The following is a 26,208-nucleotide window of genomic DNA, read 5'->3' as shown; positions in this document are numbered from 1 at the left end:
CTGGCTCTAGCATCAGCAAGTGGTCCCTGAGTTCAGGGTGAATCCTAAGCAATTTTTCTTACTATTGTTTATTCCAGGCTGACACCTGGTTTCACCTCAGGAACACATCTTTTCCTCTGAATGACTTTTTGCTTCTTAAAAATGTTGGATTAAACTGATGTTTTCACATGATAGGTACAGCCTGTGCTAAGTGATTATGAATAGTGGTCTGCTCATACTGTTTTTCTGTTTAATACAACAAGGGTTTGAGGAAACTAAGGTGGGAAAATTTCAGGAGTATCAAGCTTGGAGATTTAATGGATTAGCAGGATTTTTTTTTTTTTAAATAGTTGGAACCAGTTCCAATAGATTAGCACACCCACAATTCAAATGCACTGGCAGAGAAAAGGTTTAAAACAATTCTAGTTTTCTTTTGTTGGATCAGGCAAAGTTCAGGTTCATATACATCCGGGCATGTCTGCTCAGTCCAGGATGACATGCTGACTCAGCAAAATACACATAACATTTCAATAAACTTAACTGAGTCACTCTGAAAAGTAATATATAATCTACAAACGTCAATAGAAACCCGAGACCCGCATGGCTAAGCCCAGGGAAGTTGTTTTTCTTCTTTCTGAAGTCTTTGCCTCTGACCAAGGCGCCAAGCCGGGGCTCTGCGCTGCCTGCCCGCGCGCCCAGACCTGCCCGGCAGCTTCGCGAGGGGAGCTGAGCAGGGGCTGCCACTTCAGTGGGTGCCAAAGCACTACGTTGAGAGCTGGTGTGTTTGTTATTTTTAGAACTTGCCTACATGGATGTGTTAACGTCCGCTGGCCCAAGCACGAATTAGGTAAATACACAGTCAACCCTTGTGTGGATGGTTTGGTTCAGAATTATGATGGGCTTAATTAATTCTGTAGCCATTTGCTTCATTTGTCTAAGTTAAAATTTCAGGTCTTATTCTGCATTGAAAGGTCCATGAGGACTTTAATGACAGTTAACTAATCTCTTCTAATTTCACATCTTCAGCTAATTCAGACTAATGTCCCTCAGTATCCCTCTGCAGACAAACCTTACATTTGCCTTTTGAAATTCATAGATAACTCAGAGTAACATGCACAGGAGAGTGTGGTAATTGTTACCAATACTCTGAGTGCAAAATGAAATGATTCACCACTGACTTTCAACATATATCCCTATCCAAAAGCATTGAAAATATTGATTTGAAACTGGAAGTATGAATTGGCAGCACCTTTGTACCAGTGAGGCCAAGAGCAGACTTCTGAAGAAAAACAACTTCCCTGGGCTTAGCCATGCAGGTCTTGGGTTTCTATTGATGTTTGTAGAGTATATATTACTTTTCAGAGTGACTCAGTTAAGTTTATTGAAATGTTATGTGTATATATTAGTCATTGAATTGTAAGTCTACACTGTAGGTTTTTGTCTAGCTTTAACCTTAATAGACTTCAAAGATTTTTGTGTATTTAATATTTACATTTACACTTGACAAGTGCCTTAGATCTATAGCTGTTTGACTTGAGGTATCTTAAATGTCACTAAAGATTCCAAAGTCCAAAGCTTCATTTCTTTTGAATTCACTTCCACTAAAAAAAGTCCCACACTGAATTGCACAAAAAAAGAAAAACAATTTTGAAGAAATTTCTCACAGCTTCTTCCCTGATTGACAAATATATATTGACAAATACATATTAACAAGGAGCAGATGATAGTTTGTATTTAGGGCATCGTATGATGCTCAAATACCTCAGTGCTTGGTGCATCATTCTTCATGGAGATGTAAGGAGCATTTGATTATTTAAATACATTATTTTTTATTCTTACCATGATATCCATCTACCAGTAAATAAACTAGAGCCTGCTCCTAGCTGCAGGAAGCAATTCAGTTCTGAACTGCTTCTGAAGATTTCCGTACTTTCGTTTCCAAAGCAAGGCTCTTGAAACTCCCCAGGCAACTTCATCCACCATTACAGCGTATAAGAAGCTGACTCTTTAAGTGTGTCTGCAATAATACTAATAGGACTGAGCAGAACAGAAAGAGCTCCCAGTTTCTCTTGCCCCATCATGATTATAGTTTCTTTATGACTTTTTCTCATTAACAACTCATATCAGCTAGAAATTGCTTCTACTACATGCCTGTTGTGGAGCGCCCAACAGTTTCTGGTTAAGCTATAGCTGCATTTATGAGATTCACTGTTCCTGCACTAATTCTTTGAAGGTGCAACCTCAAAGGCCTGTGCAGATGGACATGAGTCCGCTTTGCTGGTGGTGTGAGCTGAGCAGCTGCCAGTCAGCTGCAGTGCAGTGGCTGCACGTCAGCATCCCGTCACGCTCAGGGCTAGTGTCTTTTGCTGCTTTCTAAGGCTGAGCAAGATATCATCCGTACCCATCCATGCAGACAGGCTTGAGATTTGTCAGATGTTGCCTTAGTGCTATTAGCTGGAAGATGATTCAAAATGTTTCAGGGAACTCTTGCCTTGCCTTGTTTGGAGAGACAAAAATTCAAAGCAAGAAAAAGATAGTTTACCAAAATTACCTGTGAAATGTGATCAGCTTTAATATATCTACTAACCTGAATAATTTCTGTAAAGAGTTTTGAAAATGTCAAAGCAACTCACTTCAGCTTTTCCAAATACAAAAGTTTCACATTTTCAAGTCAAATGATGTTTTATTTATTTTAGCCTTGAGATAGAATGATTTATTTGGAACAAATGCAGTCAACTTCACACTCATAGACCTTCATAGCTGGGAATAAACTTAAGTATACCTCTCCACCCTGTCACATTTTAGGAATTTTTTGTACTTCTGGTTTTGTTGGACCACCAAAGGACCTTTGCAGCTAGTCAAAGTTGTTTGGTATTTCTTCTGTTTTTTGCAATGACCACAAAAAAAAGATGAAAATTTTCCCCATTCTTTCAAGATAAGTGAGTTCGAAGGAGTTTTTTACACCCTTTTCATATGTAGCCATCTGTCACTAATCCTAAACTAAGTTGAAATGTGACCGTTCTTGGAGAATAGTTTTAAATACCCTTTTCCCAGGCATGACCTATAATATTGCTGAAAGGTGCACATGCATTTTTTTTAAAAAAAAGGTTCTTTATTGTCTGACTCTTGTTTGCTCTAGTTTCTTTGTTTGCTTTACTTTCTAAAAATATGATATCCAACAGTGATAATCACTCAGACTAGAAAACTGCCAGATGTGATTAAATGAGATTTGCCAAGTTACAGGGTTTTTTTCCACTCCTGGCTTTTCCTCTTATGTAATAGCAAACAGATACGGCTTTTAATTTCATATGGCTCAATTGTTGATGGCATCAGTCGACTCAGCACATTTCATACTTTAATCAGGTATTCATAAGCCAGTCCCCATCACTGTACTCATGAGCAATATTTTCCATGAGAGAAACACCAGCCTGCTCTCTGGGGCCGCTACCGATACAGATGTGGCTTTTGCTGGAGGGAAGCAGGTGCTGATGGCACCAGTCACCATCCTGGGGTGTCCTCCCTGGCTTTGGAGACTCTGGAAAGCCTGGTGCTTCTCAGGACACCGACAAGCTTGTTTGCTGGCTTCCCAGCTGAAGGCTTGACTCTCAAGAGTGCTGAACACACTGGAAAGAAAAAAGGCACCTTATGCAGAGCCCTAACATCTTGCAGGATTAGGCCCTTTGTGGATGTGAGAGTCACTTTACTGCACTCAGTCCCAGTGCGTGGTGCAGACTATTGATTTTAGTAGGATTTAGCAATATAATGTGAAGATACATATTCTGGAGCCGTAAATATTAATGTGAATGAAGGAGGGCATAAGTTTCTAGACAAATTTGATAGGCCATTATTAGAATATCTAAAATTGCAAACATCTGCTGAGGACTGAGGGTAAACTGAATGCTGGAAGGGCTTAAGGGAAACTGTGAAAATCTACTTGGAGGTCCAATATTATCAGCCAGTTGTCAGTGAAACATCACACCCATCAGCACAATAGTATCGCATTTAATCTGACGGCCTGTGCAACCATATGCTCTGTACGGCAGCATTTTCTTCCTCTGAAACTTTGGACAAGATTTTTTCCTATTTTTGTGTGGGATTGGAATAAACCACTCTGTGCGCTTGAACTCTTCTGTACTTACACTTCCATTCTTCATGAATGTTACTGTTTGCATCAGTTCATGGGGTTTTGTGGCTTTCAGTCAGCTCCTATTTACTCTACATGTTGCATTGCAAAGTCTCTGGATATTCTTTTCCCTACCAGACAGTATCAAATGCCTTGACTGTGATCTAGGTCAGTGTATGTGCATGTGTTTTAGTTCTGCCTCCCAGTGATATCAAATGTACATTTCTGCTTCTCTGGTTGCAGTTCATCCGATCCCTCTTTTCCTTTTCCTGGTGTTATCTAATTGCACCTCGGACCAGGATTTGAATTTTCATCCATTATGTAAACCCTAGGTGGACACGGGGGTCTTGGAATCATCTCCCTGCAGCCTTGAGGGCAACTGTCAGGAAACCTATTTAAATTACAATTAGGGAGATTATGGAATGAAAAGCTCCATTGTTTAAACTGTATACAGTCATCTATTTAAATGGAAAGTGGTAAATGAGAGGCAGGCTGATTAACGCCTGGACTGAGATGTATCACTACTCTCTAGCTGGCTTCAACATTTAATTTGTCATGTCCCATGGGAAATGCAGCACAGCAAAAGAATCAGTTTCTCAAATCACCTCAAGTTATTTTTTTCCTCTCCAGAGCCCTGAGACATCACTTTGTTGATTAATAATCACATTTTATTTTAAAATGGAAAGTGAAGGGCAACTCACTGCTTAGTCATCATTTGCTTCTTTCTCTGCAAGCCGAGAAGCTGCTCGCTAAAAAGCAGGTTGAGGCCAAATACCAGAGTACATTGTTTCCACCCAGGCCTAGATGAATGTGGCATGGATTCATGGAGAGTTCAGCCCTCCAAGTGTGCCAGGAGAAAGGTTGCCTGCATGTGAGGGAGATCTGGGGAAGGACGAACTGGCCACAGCTCGGGGTGGAGGGGTGCAGGGAATGATGATGTTGTTTACAAGAGCCCAAATACACTTGGATCATGTGCACCAGACAAGGGAATGCAATTCTGGCTGCAACACGACTCAGGAAAGCTGTGCCAGTTCTCTGGGATTAGGTTTGTCCTCCCATCCTTCTCTTCCTTTGCTGTTTCACTATAAATCCTTTAACAGATCTTTGTGGAGATCCTCCACCTTTGTGCTTGCCTGTAAGTGTGACTCTAATAAATACCACAAAGAACAGTACATGAAGGTATATGTGATGGTCTTAACTTGATGCCTTTCATGATCTTCCTGGCATCCAGCAATTGCTGGAACCGTAAGGCTGGGTTAGAGGATTGGCCTATCCTAGTTCCTTTTTTTTTTAATTTGGAATGTGTATTAATCTTCTATAGGCTCCATCTGCCTCCAGCTAGATGGACTTATACCATACAGCCACTGGGCAAGCTGGTCTGGTGTAAATGTCCATCACTCCACCAAACTCAACGCATGCTTCCCCTTCCTCCCATGGAAACCAGTGCACAGGGAGGAGTCACAGTTATTCCAGCATGACAGAGGCTGGGGCATGCACCTGAGCCTGAGGGCTAGGAATTAATTGTTTGTGAGTCTCCCAGACCCAGGTACACCCCTGGTACACACTGAGGATTTCACCTGTTCTGTGCCACATCTCTGCCCAGGTTCATCATGTTGTGGTGAGCATCTCAGAGCTTGTGTCATGGTTTTTAATTGGTACTTACTGATATTTACACACACACACACTTTCCCACACCAAAGTATTTCACTTGCCATAACAGCATCTGGCAGATATCAGAAGGATCTAAGAGGAAGCATAGTAAATGTTTCTACATTTGTTGTTGTCATCAGTTGCAGTGTTAACACTTGAAGTAAATAAGGCAGATTTTTATGATCTTAAGTGTGAATGATATGTCTCCAGGCCACAGCAGCAAGTCAGCAAAGGAGAGATTCTTAAAAAATACGTCAGCATGTGACTGCAGTCAGGCACCACTCCCAAAAGTTGATGGGTACCAAAATGACTTGAGGAATTTGGGATCCTCTAACCATGTGTTTTAATATTCCTGCTGAACAAGTTGCATCCATGTAAGTCAAGGCATGAAGAGCAGCAAAAAACTTAGGCACACCAGTAATGTCAATAATGAGTGTTAATGAGCACAAAGAAATATGCCTGGCTGATTTTCCTGTTCCACACAATGGGAAAGCTCTTGCCAACTCAAATGGTGAAGGAGAAAGTCTGTAAAATCCTCATGTCACGTTGACAGCTATATTAGCTTTTGCTGTGTCCTCTTATCGACTGGCTGATTTGTTTGAAATGTGGCACCAAAAAATCTAAACAACTGAACAGGCATCACTTCGGGTTTTCCTCTCTTCCTTCTTCCCATGTTGTACTTGATAACAATTGTTAGTCTCATGGGATTCTTTTCTCTGTGAATAAATAAATAACTGATATGTTGGAATCAGGTAAGAGCTCTTGGATCAATTGTAAGCACTGATGACACTTATTTCTGCAGGAGATGAGACAATAGATTCATTGTCCACACTGGTGTATAAACACCCTCTCTCTGCATATTATGTCAAAGAGGAAAACAAAACAAAATGGGGTTTATTGTGTATGTGCAAGTCTAATCTTTCCAGGCTACCAAGTTAAAAATGCTTTTCATCTAGATCAAATACAAACATGAACAATACAACGCCAAATCCTATCCAAACAGTCCAAGGCTGCTTGCTCGTACCTTCTATTCTCTATTCTCTATTTTATGTGAGCAAAGCTAATTGTCAGTAAACCTAGGCAATGTTTATTTTAACTCTTGTTCTGATAAACACCACATCCCACATCTATCAGTCAAAGCCTCAAAACAATCTGCAGGATACTGTGAGCATCTGAGCTGGACACAGGAGCCAGAGAATGCATGTTCAGATGTGGATGGGCGGCAAAGGTAGCTGAATGAAAAAAAGCCCAAGCAAAACAAAGATATCTCACTGTGCTTTTTCCCCATTAAATATATCCTTCCAGTTTTCTGATGCAATAATTATTTTGCATCCTTTAGTAGTCTGGGCTGAAATATCACAGCATTAGAAAGCTTTACTGCAGTACAAGAATAATGGCTGCAGTGGCAGAACACAACGGATGACTGGAGACAGCACCAAGTCCCATTCAGTAGTCATCCTTAGCTATTCAGTCAAAAGCTTCATACTGTTCAGAGCAGTGAAGCACATTTTCTGTGGCCTGAAATGAATAACTTTCTTATTCTTAATTTGAGCCTGATACTGCACTTCACTAATCTCCTTTTGATTTGGCAGAAGGTGACCCTTGTAATTTGTTATACAGTATTGCATACCATCCTAATTTTTTATCAATCTTTAAGGCAGCCAGGCCCATTAGATGAGCTGATTTAAGGTGCCCAGTCCTGGCCTTGAAAGATAGACATGCCAAAGCATTCACAGTGCTGCAAGACAGACCATATACCTCAGAAAGCTGCAATTTTCCTGGAGCAGCTCCAGGTGGGAGGTGGCAGTGGTTTTTCACAGGTCAGTTCCTCTGCAAGGCAAGGCTGGTCTGGAACCTGGCAGCAGGGACCTCGGCAGCCCGTGCAGGCTCACCTGCGTGTGGCACGGCAGTGCCATCGGCGAGTGGCACAGCCCTGGTCAGGAGTCCCACTTGAGCACTCAGGAGCTCTGGGGTGGTCCTGTCACCTAGCAGTCCTCTGGGTAACACAGACAAGGGAAGTGCCTTTGTTCTTCCATTCCTGAGTCAAAGGAGACACATTTGCTCAAAGGCACATCTTCCAGGAAAATATCCACCATTTCTCTTCCTAGCTTTTTCTAGTGGCCAATTTGCCTTCATTGTTGAGTTGCTAAAAATACCGTTTGAGGAGAAACAGCAAGTCTTGATCACTCAAATTAGCCATTTTTAAATGGCATCCCAGCTAAGATGCTGTGTATAGCAGTGTGTGAGGCACTGATACATTTCAATCAGGATTTAAAAGACTACTTTATTCTGAGCCACACAAGAATTTGTCTTAAACCACCATCTTCAGTGGGGATTTAAGCTAGGAGAAAGTTTTATAAATCAAGTGTTTTGACAAATCAGTCCACTGCCAAATGTGGCCAATTCTTTTAAGATATTTCAGTGACTTTTGTCTTAATTTTTCCCAGCAAGGATGATAAAAATGAACTTTGGGGAGCGGCAGCGCTTGATACGTACTCTGTTGCTATAGGAAAACATATGGTCCTGAATAATTTGAAAAGAAAACATACATCTTCCTGTAGCAATTGCACAGAAAGAAAGTAAAACTCCTTAATACAAGACACTCTTATAAGGTTAACATTTGTTGCTTAATGATTCAAAACTTTCTGTGCATGATATTCTTTTAAGATGTGTAATGAAATCTAGCTCAGTCTATCTGAAAGGTGGACCTAACAGTCATAGCATTCCTGCTTCCAAAGCTGCAAGCAACATTTATTTATAGTCCCATGAGGAGGAAACTACTATTTTCTAGTTACATTTCAGTCTACTCTGAAATTTGTTTGAATTTTTACCAAGGTTTCCTTCACTCTGTGGAGACTAGGTGCCTCGTCCACTTCAGGAATAGGTCTCAGAATCCCCCTTGGAGAATGGGAAATTACTCAGTGCTTCAAAACAAAACAGCAAACACGAGATGAACTAACAAATGTGAAACCCCATCTCATTGCAATTTCATCACCCATAAAACTGCAGCTGTTTCAATTTGTGAAACTAAGCAATTTCTCCTGCACCTGTCAAACCTGCCTGGCATTTCAATAAATTGTTCTATGTATTGGTTTTGTTCATGTTTTAACATAGCTTGAGAAATATGGTCTTAAAAAGGGCTAAGTACAGACAAAAAGTAGAGTTAATCAGAGCAAAGCCACATTTTCAAACTGCCAGTCATAAACAGTCATTCATATATATAAAAGAAATAAAAGTTCTTCAGTGAAAAATGTAGTAACAGATGCAAACCAGACACACTCAAGAAGTATGAAACAAGGGAGGCTTTCTTTCTGCTGTTTACATTATTTCCCTTCTTAGCTTAGTATTTTTCCAGGGGCACGTTCACACACACAAGAAACATGTTGCCCAGCACTTTTATTCCTCGTGGTCTTCACTTTATTACAAGACGACGGCAATAAAGCTGAAGTATAAGTCACCAATACTGACTCATCAGCTTGAGGGCTAGAGACTCCCACATGTGAAGGTTGTTTGTTTTGGGAAGCCTGTGACTGAAGCAGCTTGTTTTGAGTCTCTTTTCCCCATGCTTGGTTGTGTGTGGGTTTTCTTTTGCCTAATCCTTGCAAAAAAAAATATTCTGAAGTCATTTCGGGTAAAAGCCATTGGAAGCAAACACATTTTTCCTCTGAGCAAGCCAACATTTTTTGAGGGTTCGAGGCTGGTCTGATGACATCAGAGAAAAAAGTATCTACTGTTGAAAATACCCTGCAGGTAGGAGGATCTACATGGTTTCAGTTTGGCATGTAAATCATTTTACAGGGCTCCTACTCACAAATGTAAATTACTGTGTCAAAGAATAAGTGAAATAGAGAAAAAGGTACCACTTTGCTTAAAGAATTACCTTCATTTAAAGCAAACAGAAATTGAAGAAGGGAAGTAAAAGGAGGAAATGCCTGAGACAGACAAGTTAGCCAGGTTTCTAAATGGACTGAATAGTTTTTCTAGTAATGTGACCATGAAATAAGGGAAATCAGACCACAGCCTAATATTGTGGAGTTGGCCAGTGACTCCTTTGCTAAAGACAACATTTTCAAAAGCAGCAAATATACCAAACTCTTGGCTCCTTGCAGTCCCTGCAGCTCGCTCCACTCACGGGTAGTGTGGAGAGCCTGAGCACCTGGCACACCTGCCTTCAATTAATCTGCTAAGACAAGGGGACTAATTTTTAGGTGGCATACTTACACTGGAGAAACCTAACATGGGTGTCTGGATCCCATATTAATGCACAGATCTGCAAAGATATTTGGGTGCAGAAGCTGCTGAGGTTTTTCAAAGCTCACACAAATTCCCCCAAGAGCTTCATAAAGTGCCACGCTAGGCTGGACTCTCTAGCAGCTTGCGATGGAGAAGCAGCATTCTCTCCTTCACCTCTGTATGGTCTTATTCAGGGCACAGGCTACTAAATGGGGAAGGTCCAGGTGGCTTAGACCTTGGAGGGAAAAAAGGGAGAAGTGCAATGAACAGAAGAAATTTGGTGAAAAGAAGATTTATTTATATATTTAACTTCTGGAGGACTGCCAGCATGTTTGGAACTCTACAGAAAGAACCTCATCAGGCTTTTCTCATATCTAGTTACAGCTCTTTCAGGCTTAGTGTATACTGAATAGCTGGGGGATGGAATGAACAAACTCAAAGTAGCTCTGATCTTTTTCCCTTCAACATTTCTTAATTAAATAGAGAAAGAAAGGATTTATTTAGTCCAGGCAAGATATCCCAGAGCAGTCACCTTTGCTCCCTCAGTGCCGTACTTGGAAGTGCAGCACAAAAGAAGAGCCATAAAAGATGAAGAAATATATGAATCTGAAATGAGACCCGTTCCTCTCATGGGGGCTGGTGGAGGGTGTGTGCATGGAAACCACAGGTTTAGGAAGGAATGGGCACTAATGGACACTTCTGACAATGTGAATCAAAATCTCCTTATCAAAAACATAGATCTGCCATCTCCTCCAAGTGCATCATAACTCCTGATATTATGCACTGGAGAGATACTGTCAAACAGAAATGGAGGAGCTAGAAGAGAAGTGTCAGGGCCAGGGTAATGAATGGAGATTCTAAGTCCCCTCCTGAGGACTGTGTTGCTCCTTGCCTGTCCATCTCTCCAAGGGGCTTGCTGGTGTCAGGGGCCTTGAGCTAAGAGATGATTTTGACTGACATGCTGCATGAAATATTACACCTAAAACAACCATAAAAGAAGGAATTTTAAGAGACGCTTATACATCCCTTTTTTTTTAGTCAGGCAGTGACGTAGCACAGAACTTGTCTGTCTGCAGCATCTTGTATGGGAATATGGGCTTGTTCAAATACAGAGAGCTGGTATAGAAATGCTTATGGTGTGGCATCAAAACTCACCCTGTTTCATGGGGCAGGAAGATAAGTGACGATAAAACAATGTATGCCTATATACATTTGCACATATATATGTATGTATGCTGTATGTTAACATGCGTGTAGATATACAGTTAAGTCTAGATCTTGGGCCCCTTTGGAAATTTCAGTGAGCTAGTTTTTTGTCTGGAAATATTTTGGGAAGTGCAGAAAAACATCTTCAAGACTAACTGGGGAACTTCAGTAGAACAGCACTGAGGATGCTACTCAGTTGCCTTGATGGGACCCAAAAGATGGGTCTTCACCAAATCTAGCAGTCCTGCTCCCAGTCTTCTCATATACTTTGACTGAACTGTAAGTCTGTGCATAAGGATTTATAATGGGGTCTGTCCTTTTTTACAAACTACACACGCACAAATTCCACTTTCACTGCGTGATTGTTCTAAAGTGAAGGAAACTCTTGGCCAAGGACGGATGAAGGAGCAGGTGCCTTGCATTCTCTATACACAGTTAAGCAAGTGATGGCCAGAGATGCTGCACTTAACATCACCTCAGTGCAGCCAAGGATTTGGTTTCAGTGCTAAGAGGCAGAGGAGACATCCAGGTATTGCCCTGGTGCCAGGACAGCAGCAGGGTCTTTTCTGCCCTACCACACAGAGATGTGTTCTGCAACATCCATTTGTTTGAGGAACCTGGTTGTTTCATTTGAAGCAGAGCCAGGAAGAGTGAACCAGAACAGGAATAAGGAACTTGACAGAGAAGTGACTGTGGAAATGTGAGACATGAATGGATCAAAAGCCCTGTTTTTAGAGAGACAATGGGAATACTGGCATTCTCTGGTTCTCTGGAAATGCCAAGTGTTTAAAGCAGTACAGACGATGCTGGCCCAACCATATGCCCACTGTGCTTTACTCAATGTGGAAGGAGTACAGTTACTCCATGTCAGATCTTGTGAGCCTTGTGACCAATGAACACCCCTGGTTGAAGGCTGCATCTTTAGGATACACATCCACAGGGCTGCTGAGCATTGAGCAGCATTTATATTCATGGGTTTTTTGAGAGTTCAAGATCAGCCCTGACAAGTACTCCTAAATAAAAAGGCTTAGTTATTAATTAGCTGTGTCTAGTGGTTTCCTAGACAAACAAAAAATGAGGCTGAAGTCAGCAATATCACTGCAGAAAGGGACAGGGTGTCCATGGAGCAAGAGAGATGACAAAATGGAGCCGGGATGCAAACTTAACACACAACTTGGGGGCACAGCGGATGTGCTCTTTATCACACCCCCAGTCTGTTGGCATAAAAAGAAAAGGCCACACTAATGAGCTAAAGATTGCTTTGGTTTTGGGCCCTGTGGTTGAATATGAGCTGAAATACCTGAACAGATCTCTGAAGGTTCTGGCAGAGGGATTAGATAATGCCTATTGCTTCCCCCTGCTCCATGTGTGCTCTGAACTAGTTGGTACTTTGGAATAATTAGTTCTGTATCACAGCTGAGGTTGCTCACCAAAGCCCGTTCAGACAAAGATAATTGTACCTGGGCATTTTAGGCATATAAATAGACATGTCTTGCTCCTTTCCCAGTTGCTGTGCAATAGGGTGAGATTCTGGTTACATGGACAGGCAGCAAGTTTGATGCAACATGTAACAGAACGAAGGATTGTCAGTTTAAAAAAATAGTTAAGAAAACATTTCAGCATTTCTTCTTGATCACAGTACGTGGGTGATAATCCTAAGCATCTGATCAGAAGATAAAGATCCTGAGAATCTGATAAATTTTTGTTGATTTCATGGACCTTTTTCCAATGAGATCAGGCCTCATTTGAGTGAACATAGGTCCTTGCAGATCACAGAGATATCATTATATTTGAGGGGCAGAGACAACATTTGGAGCACTGTGCTCTGAATTATTATCACCGTAATGGTGTTTATGATTAAAATATTCTACATAACCTTTAATTTCAAGGATTCTTACAGGGGAACAATAGAAGCCAATTTTACAAGAGTTCAAACAGCAAATGAATCACAGTTTTTAATCATTAGCTGCAGGTTGTAAGTTCCTAATATTGGGTATTCTCCCAACTACATAGCTTCAGCGGCAGCATAGCCGTTAACTTTATTATAGGATTTTATATCACAGGCTGTCCTCCTCCGACATTACTTTCCATTATCTTCTCTTCAGATGCCTTTTCTTATAGTTCTTCTTTGCATCACAGCCTAGCAGTTAGCGAGAAAGCTTTTACATAGAGGATTCCCACATTTTGTTCCCATAGCATAGAGGTTTAGTCCAACACTCCAACCAGAGAAGTCAGTGTTACAATGGCTGTTCTTGTAAGGAGCACTCCTTTAAGTTGACCTTTTAGGAATGAAGGGTCCAAAGTTTTTTGTGAGTCAGAGTGTGTCAAACAATAACAATGTGCTTCAAAATGTCATTAATTTTAAAGCAAGAAATAAATTATCATTAATCAAATTCCAACCTACTTGCAGTTAAGCTGTTAAAGTTCAACAGTCTTTCATTAGATAAATGCAGGGATCTTTTAGGAAAACAAAAGATACTGAAAGAACTATATATTTTCTCACTAATCTGTAATTGCTTAAAATGGAAAGAATTTCAAGACATTTTAGTGACCTGTTCTTGGGTGATATTTTTTGCAATACATCTACAAATTTTATTGCTGACCTACAGTTCAAGCATTTGGCTTAATAACCTTTTTCACTTATTTTTGCTATACACTTGAAGACCTTTAACTGCCCCAGTAAAAAGCATACATAGGAACTGACTGAAGCAAGGCAGTCTAGCAAATATCTAATAAAAGCAGTGCAGAAAAGAAAATAAAAGATATCTTGCCCATCTGTAATTGCAAAAAACCCCTTCTTTCTCCCAATCAGCCACATAAAGAATAATTTTGATAACAACAATAGCCAGTGATTTTCTCTATATTATTTGTGTTCATGAAGCCTCAACTGAGATTTGAACCTGACTTGTTTAGGTGGTGTAGAAACTCATTCTCTTTTTTTTTAACCTGAAGAGCTTGCAGTCTAGACAGGTGGCCAAAGGATGCCTGTTGGAATAGCTGAGGTGGCTTCCCAGGGTCAAACACTACATCAGAGTCAGAGTTGCAATAAGAAGTCTGCTCCCTTCAGTACTCCTTTAGCACCCAGTATTGGTGCAAGGTAGCCCTTTAAAAAATGCTACCTGAAAAGGTCCCAGCCCACTGGGATGCTGGAAGCATGCTGCTATGGGTAGGTAAGAGTGGAGCCTTTCCATAATGTGGACCCCAGGAACACGTTCCAGCCCCATATCACATCTGTAGGCAGCTGGCAGTGGAGCAGCAGCCTCAGAGTTCCCCCTCCTCCTTTTACAGTAGACTATGAATGTTTTGAGGAAAACCCTGATGCGTACTACTTAACTGGCAGACGCTTTCACCATGCGTAGTCCTCCGGATCCTTTCAGAAGACAACTGAACCACCACTGCATGCTTTGTACAGTGTACAAATATATACAGCCCAGAAAAGCACAAGCAAGTAGGTTGTTGGCATCTGAACAAGTGGCCCCTTGGCTACTGAGCTGCAGCATCTGACCATATGCACGGCTCCTCCTTCACTGGAGCTGGGAAGTAAAATAGGTTACCACTGGTGGTGGTGCACATCAAATGAATGTCTGCCCATATCTACAGTAAAAAGAGGCAGCCCCCACCCCGTGCATAGCTCACCATCTGTGCTTCTGATGCTGTGCAAAAGTTTGCATATTTCAGAGGGTTGCCTGTGGGATACACAAGAAAAGTGAAATAACCACTGGGATATGGAGCACAGCAGGCTCCAGTCTCAGGCTGTCACCTCTTCAGCCATTTCCCGATGCGTCACAGTGTGCAAACAGGCTTTGGCCATGCTGGAAGACAGTTGTAATACAAACATGCCCCTTGGCACTCTTGACTTTGTAGGGCAGGCAGCATCTCTATTTGTCATGCTTTTTTCTTCAGCAATTTCTTAATGAGCTGAGTAGACTGGAAATAATAGCTTTTCAAGCTTAATACAGTATTTAGCATCTTTGGGTGCCACTGCCAAGTGAGCAAGACTGTATCAGGCACTTCTGACCATTTGAAAAAAAAATTATTTTGGTGCCTGTGTCATTAAGCTCCTTAAAACTCCTGAATAACTTCCAGCCACAGCAAACTCTAGCAGATATTTGCTGCTGCTGTTTCAAGAAGAAGAAATATCTTTTTTTTTTTTTTTTTTAGTGAGGGAAAGTTACAGTAAGGGTCAGGAAAAAAGATTAACTTCTGTCTTGTATAATAACTTGTCTAACCGACTTGGTTACCTATTTTCTCTTTGTCCACGTATCTATGAAATAGGAATGATTTTTCTACCTCATCAGGATATTTTGAGACTTGGTTAATTGCTTGTAAACTGATTACAGTCAGTGCAGAGTCTTCAATAAACATTAAAATCTATTGCTCTCAGAGCTATTAATTGTTTTCTTACTCTCAATATTTAATTGCCTTGCTGTAAAAGCAACTGTTGTAAATAGCAACCACTAACAATTATTTCATGATAACATGCTATTTGGAAAAAAACCTTCTGTGTTATTGATTTGATTTTGCAAGCCTCTTCTGTGGTTTTAGATCTTGCTTGTTTTTCCATTGCTTTAGCATCTCCATTTACATGTTTTTCTGCAGAGATGGTTGCTGTCCTTCCGATTTCTCCTTCTCTACATCAGCCAATTTGTTAGAAGGATATAAGCTTTCCCCTTGCTTTCAATTCTCTGATTCCTTTCTCCATGGACACAGCCCTTGACCTCCCCGAGCTTGTAACCCTCATCAAAACCATGTCTTTAATTAGCAGATAGGGTAACATATACACCGAGCTGCTCCAAATTCTCAGTCCTTCCCAGCCCCTGCAGATCATATTTATCATTCTCCCCATTTGGCAGAAGAACCACATTGATTTTTCAGCAGACACAGCTGTCTGCTTTCTCAGTATCTCAGTTTGCATCACCTCTTCCCACACAGCCAAGGGTGTCCAAAATCCTTTGCGCTGTTCTTCTTGCTGGTAGTTTCTTGCATCCTGATGTTTTTCAGACAGTTTGGATGTTCAGACTGAAGGTACTTGATACTGAGGCTGCTGAGCTGAGTTATGATAGCAGTGAAATCATTGTGTTCAGGGTAGGATTGCTCTAAGAATTTAACTCCAGTCTCTGTGGCCTTTAAAACAGTGCTAATATACACTTGGCAGAAGACTCGGGGATCTCACGGCTGGCCCTTCCCCAAACAGAAGCCATGCTCAGCTCTGAAGGCATGTAATGAAGAGAGACCAAAGCACTATTCAGGATCAAGCAATATCTAATCTGATCTTGAAAGGAATGAGCCAGAACAGGCTCTCAAAGGAACCTTCCCCTCCCCTGGCCGTTGCTCTTTCATTAGTGATGGTGGATAATGAGGACCTGAAAGTGGTAGAACAGCTGTAAGTGTATCTGGAAAAATCCAGCAGATTCTGAAATTTAAAAGAAGAGGAAAAAAGAAGTCTGCTTCTCCGAATGATCAAGCTGAGATAGACAGTAAATCTTAAGATGAATTTTGTGGTCTGTGTTTTCCAGGAGGAGAGTGATGTACAGCATGGGAGAAAAAGCCTTATGGGACTATGTGTACAGAAACAAAACTTACCACATCCAAAGTAAGACCAAATTTTAGAGTTCAATAGAAAATGAGATAACATGCAACATGCATTTACTAGTATGCCAGACTTGCCTGATGTCTTCCTTTGATGAGGCAAATGTGGATAATCTAACCCATATGGTCTTCGGTAACTCAGTAAGACAGTGATAACACATGGGAATTAATTAGTTAACATGGAAAATAAGAGTACTCTTACAAAAGTAATTATGAGAGAAAGGAACAAACTAAAAGTGCATTGACAAGAGGAAGGTTAGTACTAGAGCCGGGTTTGATACAGCACCTAGGCTTGTGCTCATAAAATTTGGCAGTGACACACAGGAGACCTGCTCAGCAAAACAGGACCAGAGTGGGAGAAGAGGAGTGGGATAGAGTTTCAAAGGGTGAAGTGGATGCCATGATAAAGAACAGTGAAAGAGGAATATATGGATGCTTTTGTAACCCCAAAGAGATCTCCAGGCCAGCAAATGTGACAGCTGCCTTTGTCTGCTAGGGTGACTGGACAATGGAAAATCTACCCTAAAAGAAGAGTCTAACAGAAGTTGGCTTATTTAGCCTAGCCAAATACAGCTGAGAGAAGAAATGACTGGTCCCTATAAATACACTAGTGGTTGTACATAAGAGGGAACGGCAAGAGCTATTTAAGTTGTTGCTTTATGTTGGTACAAGAGCAAATGGGAATAAATTGGTCATGTGTAAAATTATGCTGAAAATGAGAGAAGGATTTCTAAATTTTCAAGCAGGGTGATTTTCCCAAAAGTGAAGGAGACCTGGGCAATTTCAAGCAGCAGCTTGACAAATTTGTGGTAGGAATTATGAGGCATGTTTAGGAAAAGAGATCAAGCTTAAAGGGTCTGGATGTGCCTTCTAGTCTTACATGTTTTTGAAAGAGGAAGGAAGAGGTTAAGGAAGGGAGAAAGGAATAAGAAGACTTTCCTCTCATTCTTTTTTCTTTCTTTCTTTCGTTTTCTCTCATTCTGCCATCATTCCTTCATCCTTCTGTATTTCTTTTCTTTTTTATTCATTTTATTCCAAGCTCTTATACTTAAGTTTTAAGAACACTCTCATATTTTAGGTTTGAACAAGGAGCTCACAGATGTTTTCTTGTCCAGACGTTGCTACTTTTGCCTCATGAATCTTTTTCTGTATGCTAGCTGAGAAGCAAAATATTAGCAGTGATCCCAACCCAAAGCACACCTTGGTTTAACGGGAAGACAGAAGAAAGCAAAATTCTTTATGGAAAACCAGTACTTGGGCCTTACACAGTTATCATCAGATCTCATATTTCATCGCTTGTGTTTTAATTAATAGGCTTTTTCAGAAAGGGATTGGTAGACAGAAGGTGAGAAAATTATAGGTCAGCTCAATGAGTGTCCATAGTGTGTTTGAAGCCTGACTGAGATATAGGGCCACCTTCATCTTAGTTACATTAAGGCAGTTGTGGTCTGCAACACTCAAGTTATAGCCTGATAAAGGCATTTGGGGTTGTGCTGGGCAAGGGTGAGTGCGTACAGCTTTGGCCAATGTCAAGAAGAGCCACAGATGCTCAGCACCTCTCCACACAGAAGAAGCGGGATGGGAAAGAAGTACCTACTGCAGCAAAACTCTGTCTTGCTTGCAGTCAGCCAGGATCCCTGTCTCTGGAAATCAACTTTAAAATTTATGTACTTTTGTGACATTGGCCCAAGCAGCTAAGAAAAGCAGCAGTCAGCCCATATAAAGCTGGCATTTTCCTAAGGTACAGTCAGCTTTGGCTCTCACTTATTTTCTTCCAGGTATGTTCCCAATTACACTAAAAAAAAGGTAACTCCAGTCCTGAAATGGACTTCTATACTGGTAAATGTGGCAGAGCAGAGAGCAGCCCCCCCCCAGCACAATCTACCAGAGGGAATATAATCTGTAGGAGGTCAGCTGGAAGTACTGATTTCAAGCGCTTTCTGTATCACTAAATTACTGTAATCCTAAAAATGGTATTCAGGTGATTCTGCAGTCCCCTCAGCCATGCAGTGCCTTGAGCTCTAATGCAGGCTGAGCTGTCATCTTTACGCATGATGATGTTTATGAGTTAGCCTCTTCAGCTTGTATATGGAGAAAGCTGCTGGTGTGTAGCACCATAAAACATCAACATAGAAAGGAAAAGGGCATGGTTTCCACAAACTACATATTTGGAAAAACTGCATAGAAACAAAGATAGGGATTTTCTCTTTGTTCTTGCACATTCACTTTTGCTTGACCTAAATTGCTAATTAATGTAAATTTTCTCAGTGAAAAAGGATTATGGATATTCTTTCCCTTGTCACGTTTCAGACTAGCAAATCCCTAATCCCTGCAATAAACTTCCTCTCTAAGACATGCCCTGTTTCTTTTTTTTTTTCCTTTTATGGAAGACAGCTATTTCTTTTCCCATTTATCAGTCATTTATCTTCTTCACATACTGAACAAATTTATATTTGGTCTTGGTCCAGACCTAAGAGGAAAATGAATTTCCATATTCACTGAGGTTACCATATCATCAGCCAGTGTTTAAGTGGCACAGGCTGTTCATCATTCGTCCTGCTTTAACCAAGTTGGTGGTGGTGTGTTATATGACATGGTATGTTATTTCAAGATGAGGGAGGTCATATATTGCAAAATGTTATCCAAAAGTCTTTATAAGGGAGGCAAATGCAGCAGAAGAAGGCAGTGCAAATACCACAAATCCCCACTTCCCCAAATCATCTGGCAGGGATGGCAGTAGGTGGCAATGAAAGGCCCCTCTGCCCTGGGATATCCTGTTGGCTGAACAGCAATAGCATATTTGCAGGTTCACCACATTCAGTGATCTTTTGAATCAGTACGGTCTGATTCTGTGGATAAACCTGTGCAGATCTGAAGGATGAGACCTGCGAGCCCCTCACAACAGAGGCATGTGACTTCTGCCAATTAACAAAACCTTTTAATTGAACTTTGGAAAAGTCAAAATGCTGCTAGGATATAAAAAAGAGAGATTTCCCAGACATTTGGAGCCAAAACAAGTCAATGGACTATTTGTATTGGTATCCAGTACACAACACCAGTGGACAGGGAAAAGGATGGTTACAAAAATGAAGGTAATTATGTGCTACGTGACAACACTGTCTTTTAATCTCCCAGCCTTGTCAGAAGGTGATCCTTCTATGCCATGACCTAAGATTATGTGAACAATGTTTCTTATAACTTATCTTCATTGAAGTAGCATCAGATTCCCTCCTTGTGCCTATATATGCCCCATCTTCTCTCCCCTTCTCTTTTTAGATTTATGTTATCATTAATTAAAAAACAATATTTGATTATTAAAATATCATCCTTATCCTGGACACGATTAGTTGTTACACCTCTTGCAATGAAAAAAGACAGGCATTGTAAATCATTTGGGTTTCTTCCAAACTGCACAGGTTTTAAGTGGATGAAGGCCCTATCTGTTTGTTCCAACCCTGCCAGCAGTGAGTGCTACAGGGTATTCTGTAAAACCAATAGTTTCTATTTTCCCTTTTATTTCAATTAAGTGTGCTGCCTTTTAATTTCAGCCTTTCCTTCCTGTTCTCTGACCTCCGGACGTGATTAGCCCATACCCTGAGTCATCTGACACAGTAGGCAGCATCCTAGAGGGTCAGTGCTTTGTCATCAGAGAATAAGCCAGGCTTAAAAAAAATCTGGTCCTCAAATTCAAGTCAGTGGTTGACTAGGCATTTTCAGCCTAGCCTAAATCCACAGATCTCTGCCAGTCCTTTCTGCACTCTTGGCCAGAGCAAGAAAGGGGATTGCAATTTAATGAAAACTTAAGACTCAGTGGAAAATGAAAACAATGAAGATCTATCTGGTACTTTCTTCCAAAAAAAATCTAACCAAGTTGAAAAAATAGTAGCATTTCCTGAAATTCGGGGTGTTCTAGTCTAGATTGATATGGATTTTTTTTTTATTAGACTTGAGAAGCACCTGTGTTAGAAATGTGAGCTTTTTGAGGAGACTGACATAGAGATTTTAAACTGGAGAGATTGGAGTCCCATCGCTTGCTTCATCATAGACCCTGTTGGTGATCTGGGAGAAGCCTACGAAGTACCCAGACAGTAAATCTCCTTCTCTGGGTTTCAGTCACCTGTCAGTAAAGTGCGGATAGCAATACCTCACCCTGCAGTCAGGTCTGCTAGGTTCCACAGGGCAAGACCTACCTCTCACTATAAATGTAGGATGCATCCAGGAGGTTGCTTGTGTTGGGTACAGTGTGCTGGTGCTGGTGCTGTGGTGATGCAAACTGTCAAATAACATCAGTGGTTGTTCAGCCAGAGTGTCTGAAGCATTGGTAGGGAACCAAATTGACTTTCTTTAACCTCCTTTCCCCATCCTCCCAGTAGTTAAATGCACCATGTCGCCAGTCCAGCAAATGCAAGATACATTGCTGGGACACATTATGAACATGTAGCTTTTCTTGTTTGTACATGTTTCAAGCACTGACGTAGGAACAATGTGGTTAATGTTTGAATGTAGAAGATTTTCTGGGAGGAAGATAATGGGGGGTAAGAGAAATGTATAGGGAGGGAATTTCCTTCCTTTGTGTCTCTAAATTGGGTTTACTGATTTCCTCTATCTTCATAACAATAGCAAAAAGGCAACATCTGATAAAACGAAAACCCTCAGAAGCTAAAAATGGTTATTTGTCCTGACCCACTGTCCAGGACCATATCACTATGCCAATTTCTTCAAATATGACTACAATTAACAATCTTTTCCAATGACAAATTCACTGATCATCAGTACAGCTCTGAAAAAAATCAATTTTCCTTGCTTCTAGAACAAAATGATGTGAAGGCTTCCAGTGATAACTTGTCTTAGCTCTAAACAAAGATAACAGACAAATGCCAATAATTAACCTCATACAGGAACTGCAAGCTATTTTGTTTCCTCTTTAAGAACATTTATATTAAAACCTTTGAGCAATTTTGAGAAACAGATCAACCTTTCTGGTGAGATGAATATCAAACGTACATGTTGGTACATACAGTAATAGTAATATACTTAAATGAGACGCAGCTTGGGATGAGAACCATTTTTATGGGCTGAGTTTACATGGTGTCTGGGCTATCTATCTGAGGCTTCCACAAACCACCTTGGAAATAACATGTCAGAAAACACTGCACTTTTTTCCTCTGAGTGACCCTGCTTGTATTTTCCAGGTCTGTCCTTACACCTGTCATCTCAGTGCCCAAAAGGGGTTGACCCTGGCTTTTAAATTAGTTGTTGGTGTAGACTTTACATTCTTTGCCTGAAGGGTTAAATGGACTGACCATGTTCTTGGCATAATGAAGAGAGAGAATGAATGGGGATGAATGAATGAATGAACAAATGAGTGAATGGAGCAGCTTATCTGCTTCTACTCCAGTCTGTTTAAAGAGAGGTTGTCGTTTTAATCATTCAGGAAATCATTTCCACAGGGGAGTCCCTGCTACCAATCTCTTTCTGATTGCTTCTCCTGTCTGGGTCTACCCAGACATACTCAGAATACCTGTCCTGCTGCCACATGGAAATGACTTTGTTGCTCAAGTTAAATAGAGAGTGTGCAGCACTGTCTCTATAAAAGAGTCAAAGAAACAGAAAGGGACTTAACTAAAGTGATGAGGTAGAGTGTTACACTTACGTTTCCTTAAGGAAATCAGTGGTCAAATAAAATACATAGAAGATCTTTTCTAAATCCTGACATACCTGCCTAAGTTAAAGAATATAAAAGAAAACCAAATCCAGATGTACCTTGTTCTTTTCTCCTGCATTAATTGTGATTACAGGCAAATTACAAGCTGTGAAATATTTTTGCTGAGCTCACAAATGCCTCTTTGTTCTCTTTCCCCCCCCCCTCTGTGAGATGATGAATGGAGGTGGGTAATGCTGCACTTCAGGCAAGTGAATGAAAGGTGTGGAGGGAGTCATACCCCTAGGTGGATGTGGAGGAGGGAGTCAAAGACAAGCTGCAGCAACCCTGCACTCTGCTTTGGAGTGTATTATTTCAGTCTGAATAGCTGGTTGTATTGCGTCAAGCCCTGTGGTCAGCCGTGATTGAGATATACATTCCACAGCACAGATGCTGACGTAATGACTTTCGGTCCCCCTGTTCCTGTCCCCCGTCCCCAGCTCCCCTTCACCTATGGTGCTATTGCCCTTGGTGTTCAGTAGAAACTGCCCCATGCCATGGGCTTATTACAGTAGGAGACCGTATTAAAACACCTTCCTTCTTCAATGACTTTCTCTCTGCTCTAGCACGTTAACAAATACAGCAACAACAACAAGAAGAAAGTGAAAAGAAAGAATTAAAGGAAAATCTTACCCTCTTTTTAAAAAACTGAAAGGCTGAGCACTTCTTGACTGGAAATCCATTCATGTCTTTGTTGACCATTTTCCACAGTGAAGGGGACACAGTGATAGATCCAGTGTGGCACTTGCTTAGTGCATCTGTTTTCTTCTGTAACCCTTCAGTTTAATGAAGACAGAGCAGGACAGCAGGCTCACCGGCATGGCTCGGGCAGCTGTCCTTTAAACATTCATCCTGCTGCACCAGCTACTGCAGCAGCAGCAGCAAGCAGCAGCCTTTTCCAGCTTTCAGATGCAGCAGGCTATTAGCTTCTTAAAAACCTCCCCTAAATACACACACTCCTGTAAAACCCTGTGACAGCTTTCAGATCACAGGCAGCAGATCTCAGGCTAAGTGGGTCTCACATAAACCCAGGTCCTTCCATCCTGTGGGTGCTACTGGTACCTCACGCTATATAAGCAGTGAGGCTACTGTGTTCAATTTGCTATTCTTCTTCTTCAGGTGGTGTGATTCACTGCTGTTTGAGATGAGCTGGTTTTGATTGTGCAAATTCCAGTGGGAGCTGCAGTTCAGCAACAGCAGAGAGAGAGAGAGAGAGAGAGAGAGAGAGAGAGAGAGAGAGAGAGATGCACAGGCAGAGCAGCCGAACACAAATAACCATACAAAGGATAGGAGGAAGGCTCAGGGAAAGAAGTGCTGAAAGGCAATATGTTTCCCTTGGGAGAGTGACAGTGATAGGTCTCATTTTATATGCGGACATTCTCTGAGTAAAAAGAAAAGAGACACAGGTCAATTAAAAAAATGTTTTTCTTATGTTGCTCTCCTTGCAACGATTTAGACAGTGGTACTTTGGAAAAAAGCCCATCCAATGATCAATGCAACACTGGGTTATGTGACAGGACATGTTGTAGACAGAGAAGCACTGCAGCTTCATTGTGAAGTTCAGTGAGCTTAAAGGAAACCAGCAGTTCCTAATAATGTACATTTACCACATGTGATGCAGATAAATGTAAAGCAAGCAGACACAAATTTGTTCAGATATTTCCCCTTTTTTCCCCTAGAAACATAGATATACAGCTTTGAAAACCAGAAGGACTATTTCATTACAGAAAAATAGGGCTGAAAGGGATCTTGAAAAGACACCTTGTCTAACTTCCTTTTTATTAAATTCAATTGAGTTAAATTTCACCAAGCCCAGTGAATCTAATAACTTGTGTTTAACTAAACTGTAAAATATATTTTAATTAAGCTATATTTTTCAGCAAGGTCTGGAAAATAAAATAAAGACTTCATCACTTCCTCTCATACTACATTCCAGGTAAATAAACCTCAGTTTCAAGAAAGGATCTTATTTCTAATATTGATCTGGCTTGTGGTTCTAGCCATAGCTTCCTGTCCAGCCTTTCTCTATGAGATTGGTCAGCCCTGTAGTAAAAAGAATTTTCCCCCATTTGAGGATACTGGTCTTCTGTAAATCAGTTATTTTTCAAGCCTCTCTATGGTTAGGTAAATAGACTGAGCATTTCACATTTTTCAGTGGAAGCCATTTTCACTAGCCCTTGAAGATGTTCTGTCACTCTTCCCTGCCCCTTTCATCCCCTTTTTTGAAGATCCTTGAAAAATAAGAACACCTAAGTTGTATATCCTACCCCAGCACAGTTTTCTTCTTATTGCATGTAGAGGTGAAACTATGAACTTACACCTACTGCTATGGCTATTCCCCAGAGAATCCCACTGGTCTTCTGACCCGTGCACCTCACTGAGACCCCATGTTGAGGCGCTTGTAGGTGATGACCTTTTTTCAAGTCAGTAACATGTATTTCCCCGCTTTGCACCTCTAGCCTTTATTAACTGTTTGTAAAAAAATTAATTTTGCTGTACTCATATTAGACTTGGAATTTCTTAAGGAAACAATTCTCTTAGTAAATCTCATGTAATTCATTCAAAACCTCCTTTCCTTTCCTTCCTTTCCTTTCCTTCCTTTCCTTTCCTTTCCTTTCCTTTCCTTTCCTTTCCTTTCCTTTCCTTTCCTTTCCTTTCCTTTCCTTTCCTTTCCTTTCCTTTCCTTTCCTTTCCTTTCCTTTCCTTTCCTTTCCTTTCCTTTCCTTTCCTTTCCTTTCCTTTCCTTTCCTTTCCTTTCCTTTCCTTTCCTTTCCTTTCCTTTCCTTTCCTGTCCTGTCCTGTCCTGTCCTGTCCTGTCCTGTCCCTGTCCTGTCCCTGTCCTGTCCCTGTCCTGTCCCTGTCCTTTGTCTTTAATTGCAGCAGTTGCAGCTGTTACAATAACATTTGATAGAGAAATATTTCTGGTCAAAACTGCAGGGGGAAGGTACAGCCCCATGCTGGGTCAGAAATCAGACTGGTCCCTTGGGAAGCTGCAAGTTCAAGGTCCAAGACTCACAAAAGCTGTAATTTTGAGTTTGGGTGTTCTTACACGACTGTCCAAAGCAGTGGGCTGAAGAGCCAATATCTCATCTGAATTGTTCCAATTTGTATAACTCATTATCACTGGAGCAAGGAGAGAGGGAATTTTCCGCTCTACCCCTCTGTCTGGAGCTAATGGATTTCACCAAGGAGCAATTCAGCCCAGCCTTTGAAAACTGACCAGCAATTCAGAGTGCCCAGCTAAAGGCACATTGAAGAGATTTTCAGAAAATCTGGAATTCTCAACGTGCCTCAGCCAGGCCTCCCCAAACTGAGCACCACCCCCCTCAGTCTCCAGCCATTTGGAAGAAATCTCTCATTAATCCTCTTCTGCGCTTTAGAGCTGTGAGACCTATATTCTGGTGCTTACAGATAGGGAAGTAGATAATGGTGAGTGTCCAATTTTTACCAGCGGCATCTCCCAGTACTCTATTCTGAGCACCACATGCTTTGTCGGCTAATCTGATATGCAAGAAAACTATTGTTGAAAAATGGCTTTCACTCAGGCAAACCAAGCAGCTTGCTGTGCACATACGATTATTTTTGAGATCTTTCATCTATTCAGCCACAGCTTTGATCTGTCTCTCAGCCTCAGATATTTCTCCTGAGGGCTCAGCACTATCTTCTCTTTCACAAAAGCATTTGTGTTGCCTCTGCCTTCTCCATAAGCTTTCCACACTGCTGGCTG

At 41.1% G+C, this 26,208-nt stretch overlaps 1 protein-coding gene across 1 annotated transcript in view; it reads right to left on the bottom strand.

The window, feature by feature from the left end:
- Window positions 1–23,183, bottom strand: part of SGK1 (serum/glucocorticoid regulated kinase 1) — an 80,322-nt gene extending 57,139 nt beyond the window's left edge. Inside the window, exon 1 of the mRNA XM_075708454.1 lies at window positions 23,115–23,183. Within this exon, the coding sequence (XP_075564569.1) occupies window positions 23,115–23,183 (69 nt within the window). The remainder of the gene's footprint in view (window positions 1–23,114) is intronic.
- Window positions 23,184–26,208: the final 3,025 nt, after the last annotated feature.

This window comes from Pelecanus crispus, chromosome 3, assembly GCF_030463565.1.
Source record: "Pelecanus crispus isolate bPelCri1 chromosome 3, bPelCri1.pri, whole genome shotgun sequence".
Taxonomy (NCBI): Eukaryota; Metazoa; Chordata; class Aves; order Pelecaniformes; family Pelecanidae; genus Pelecanus; species Pelecanus crispus.
This window is presented reverse-complemented; position numbering and strand designations above follow the sequence as displayed.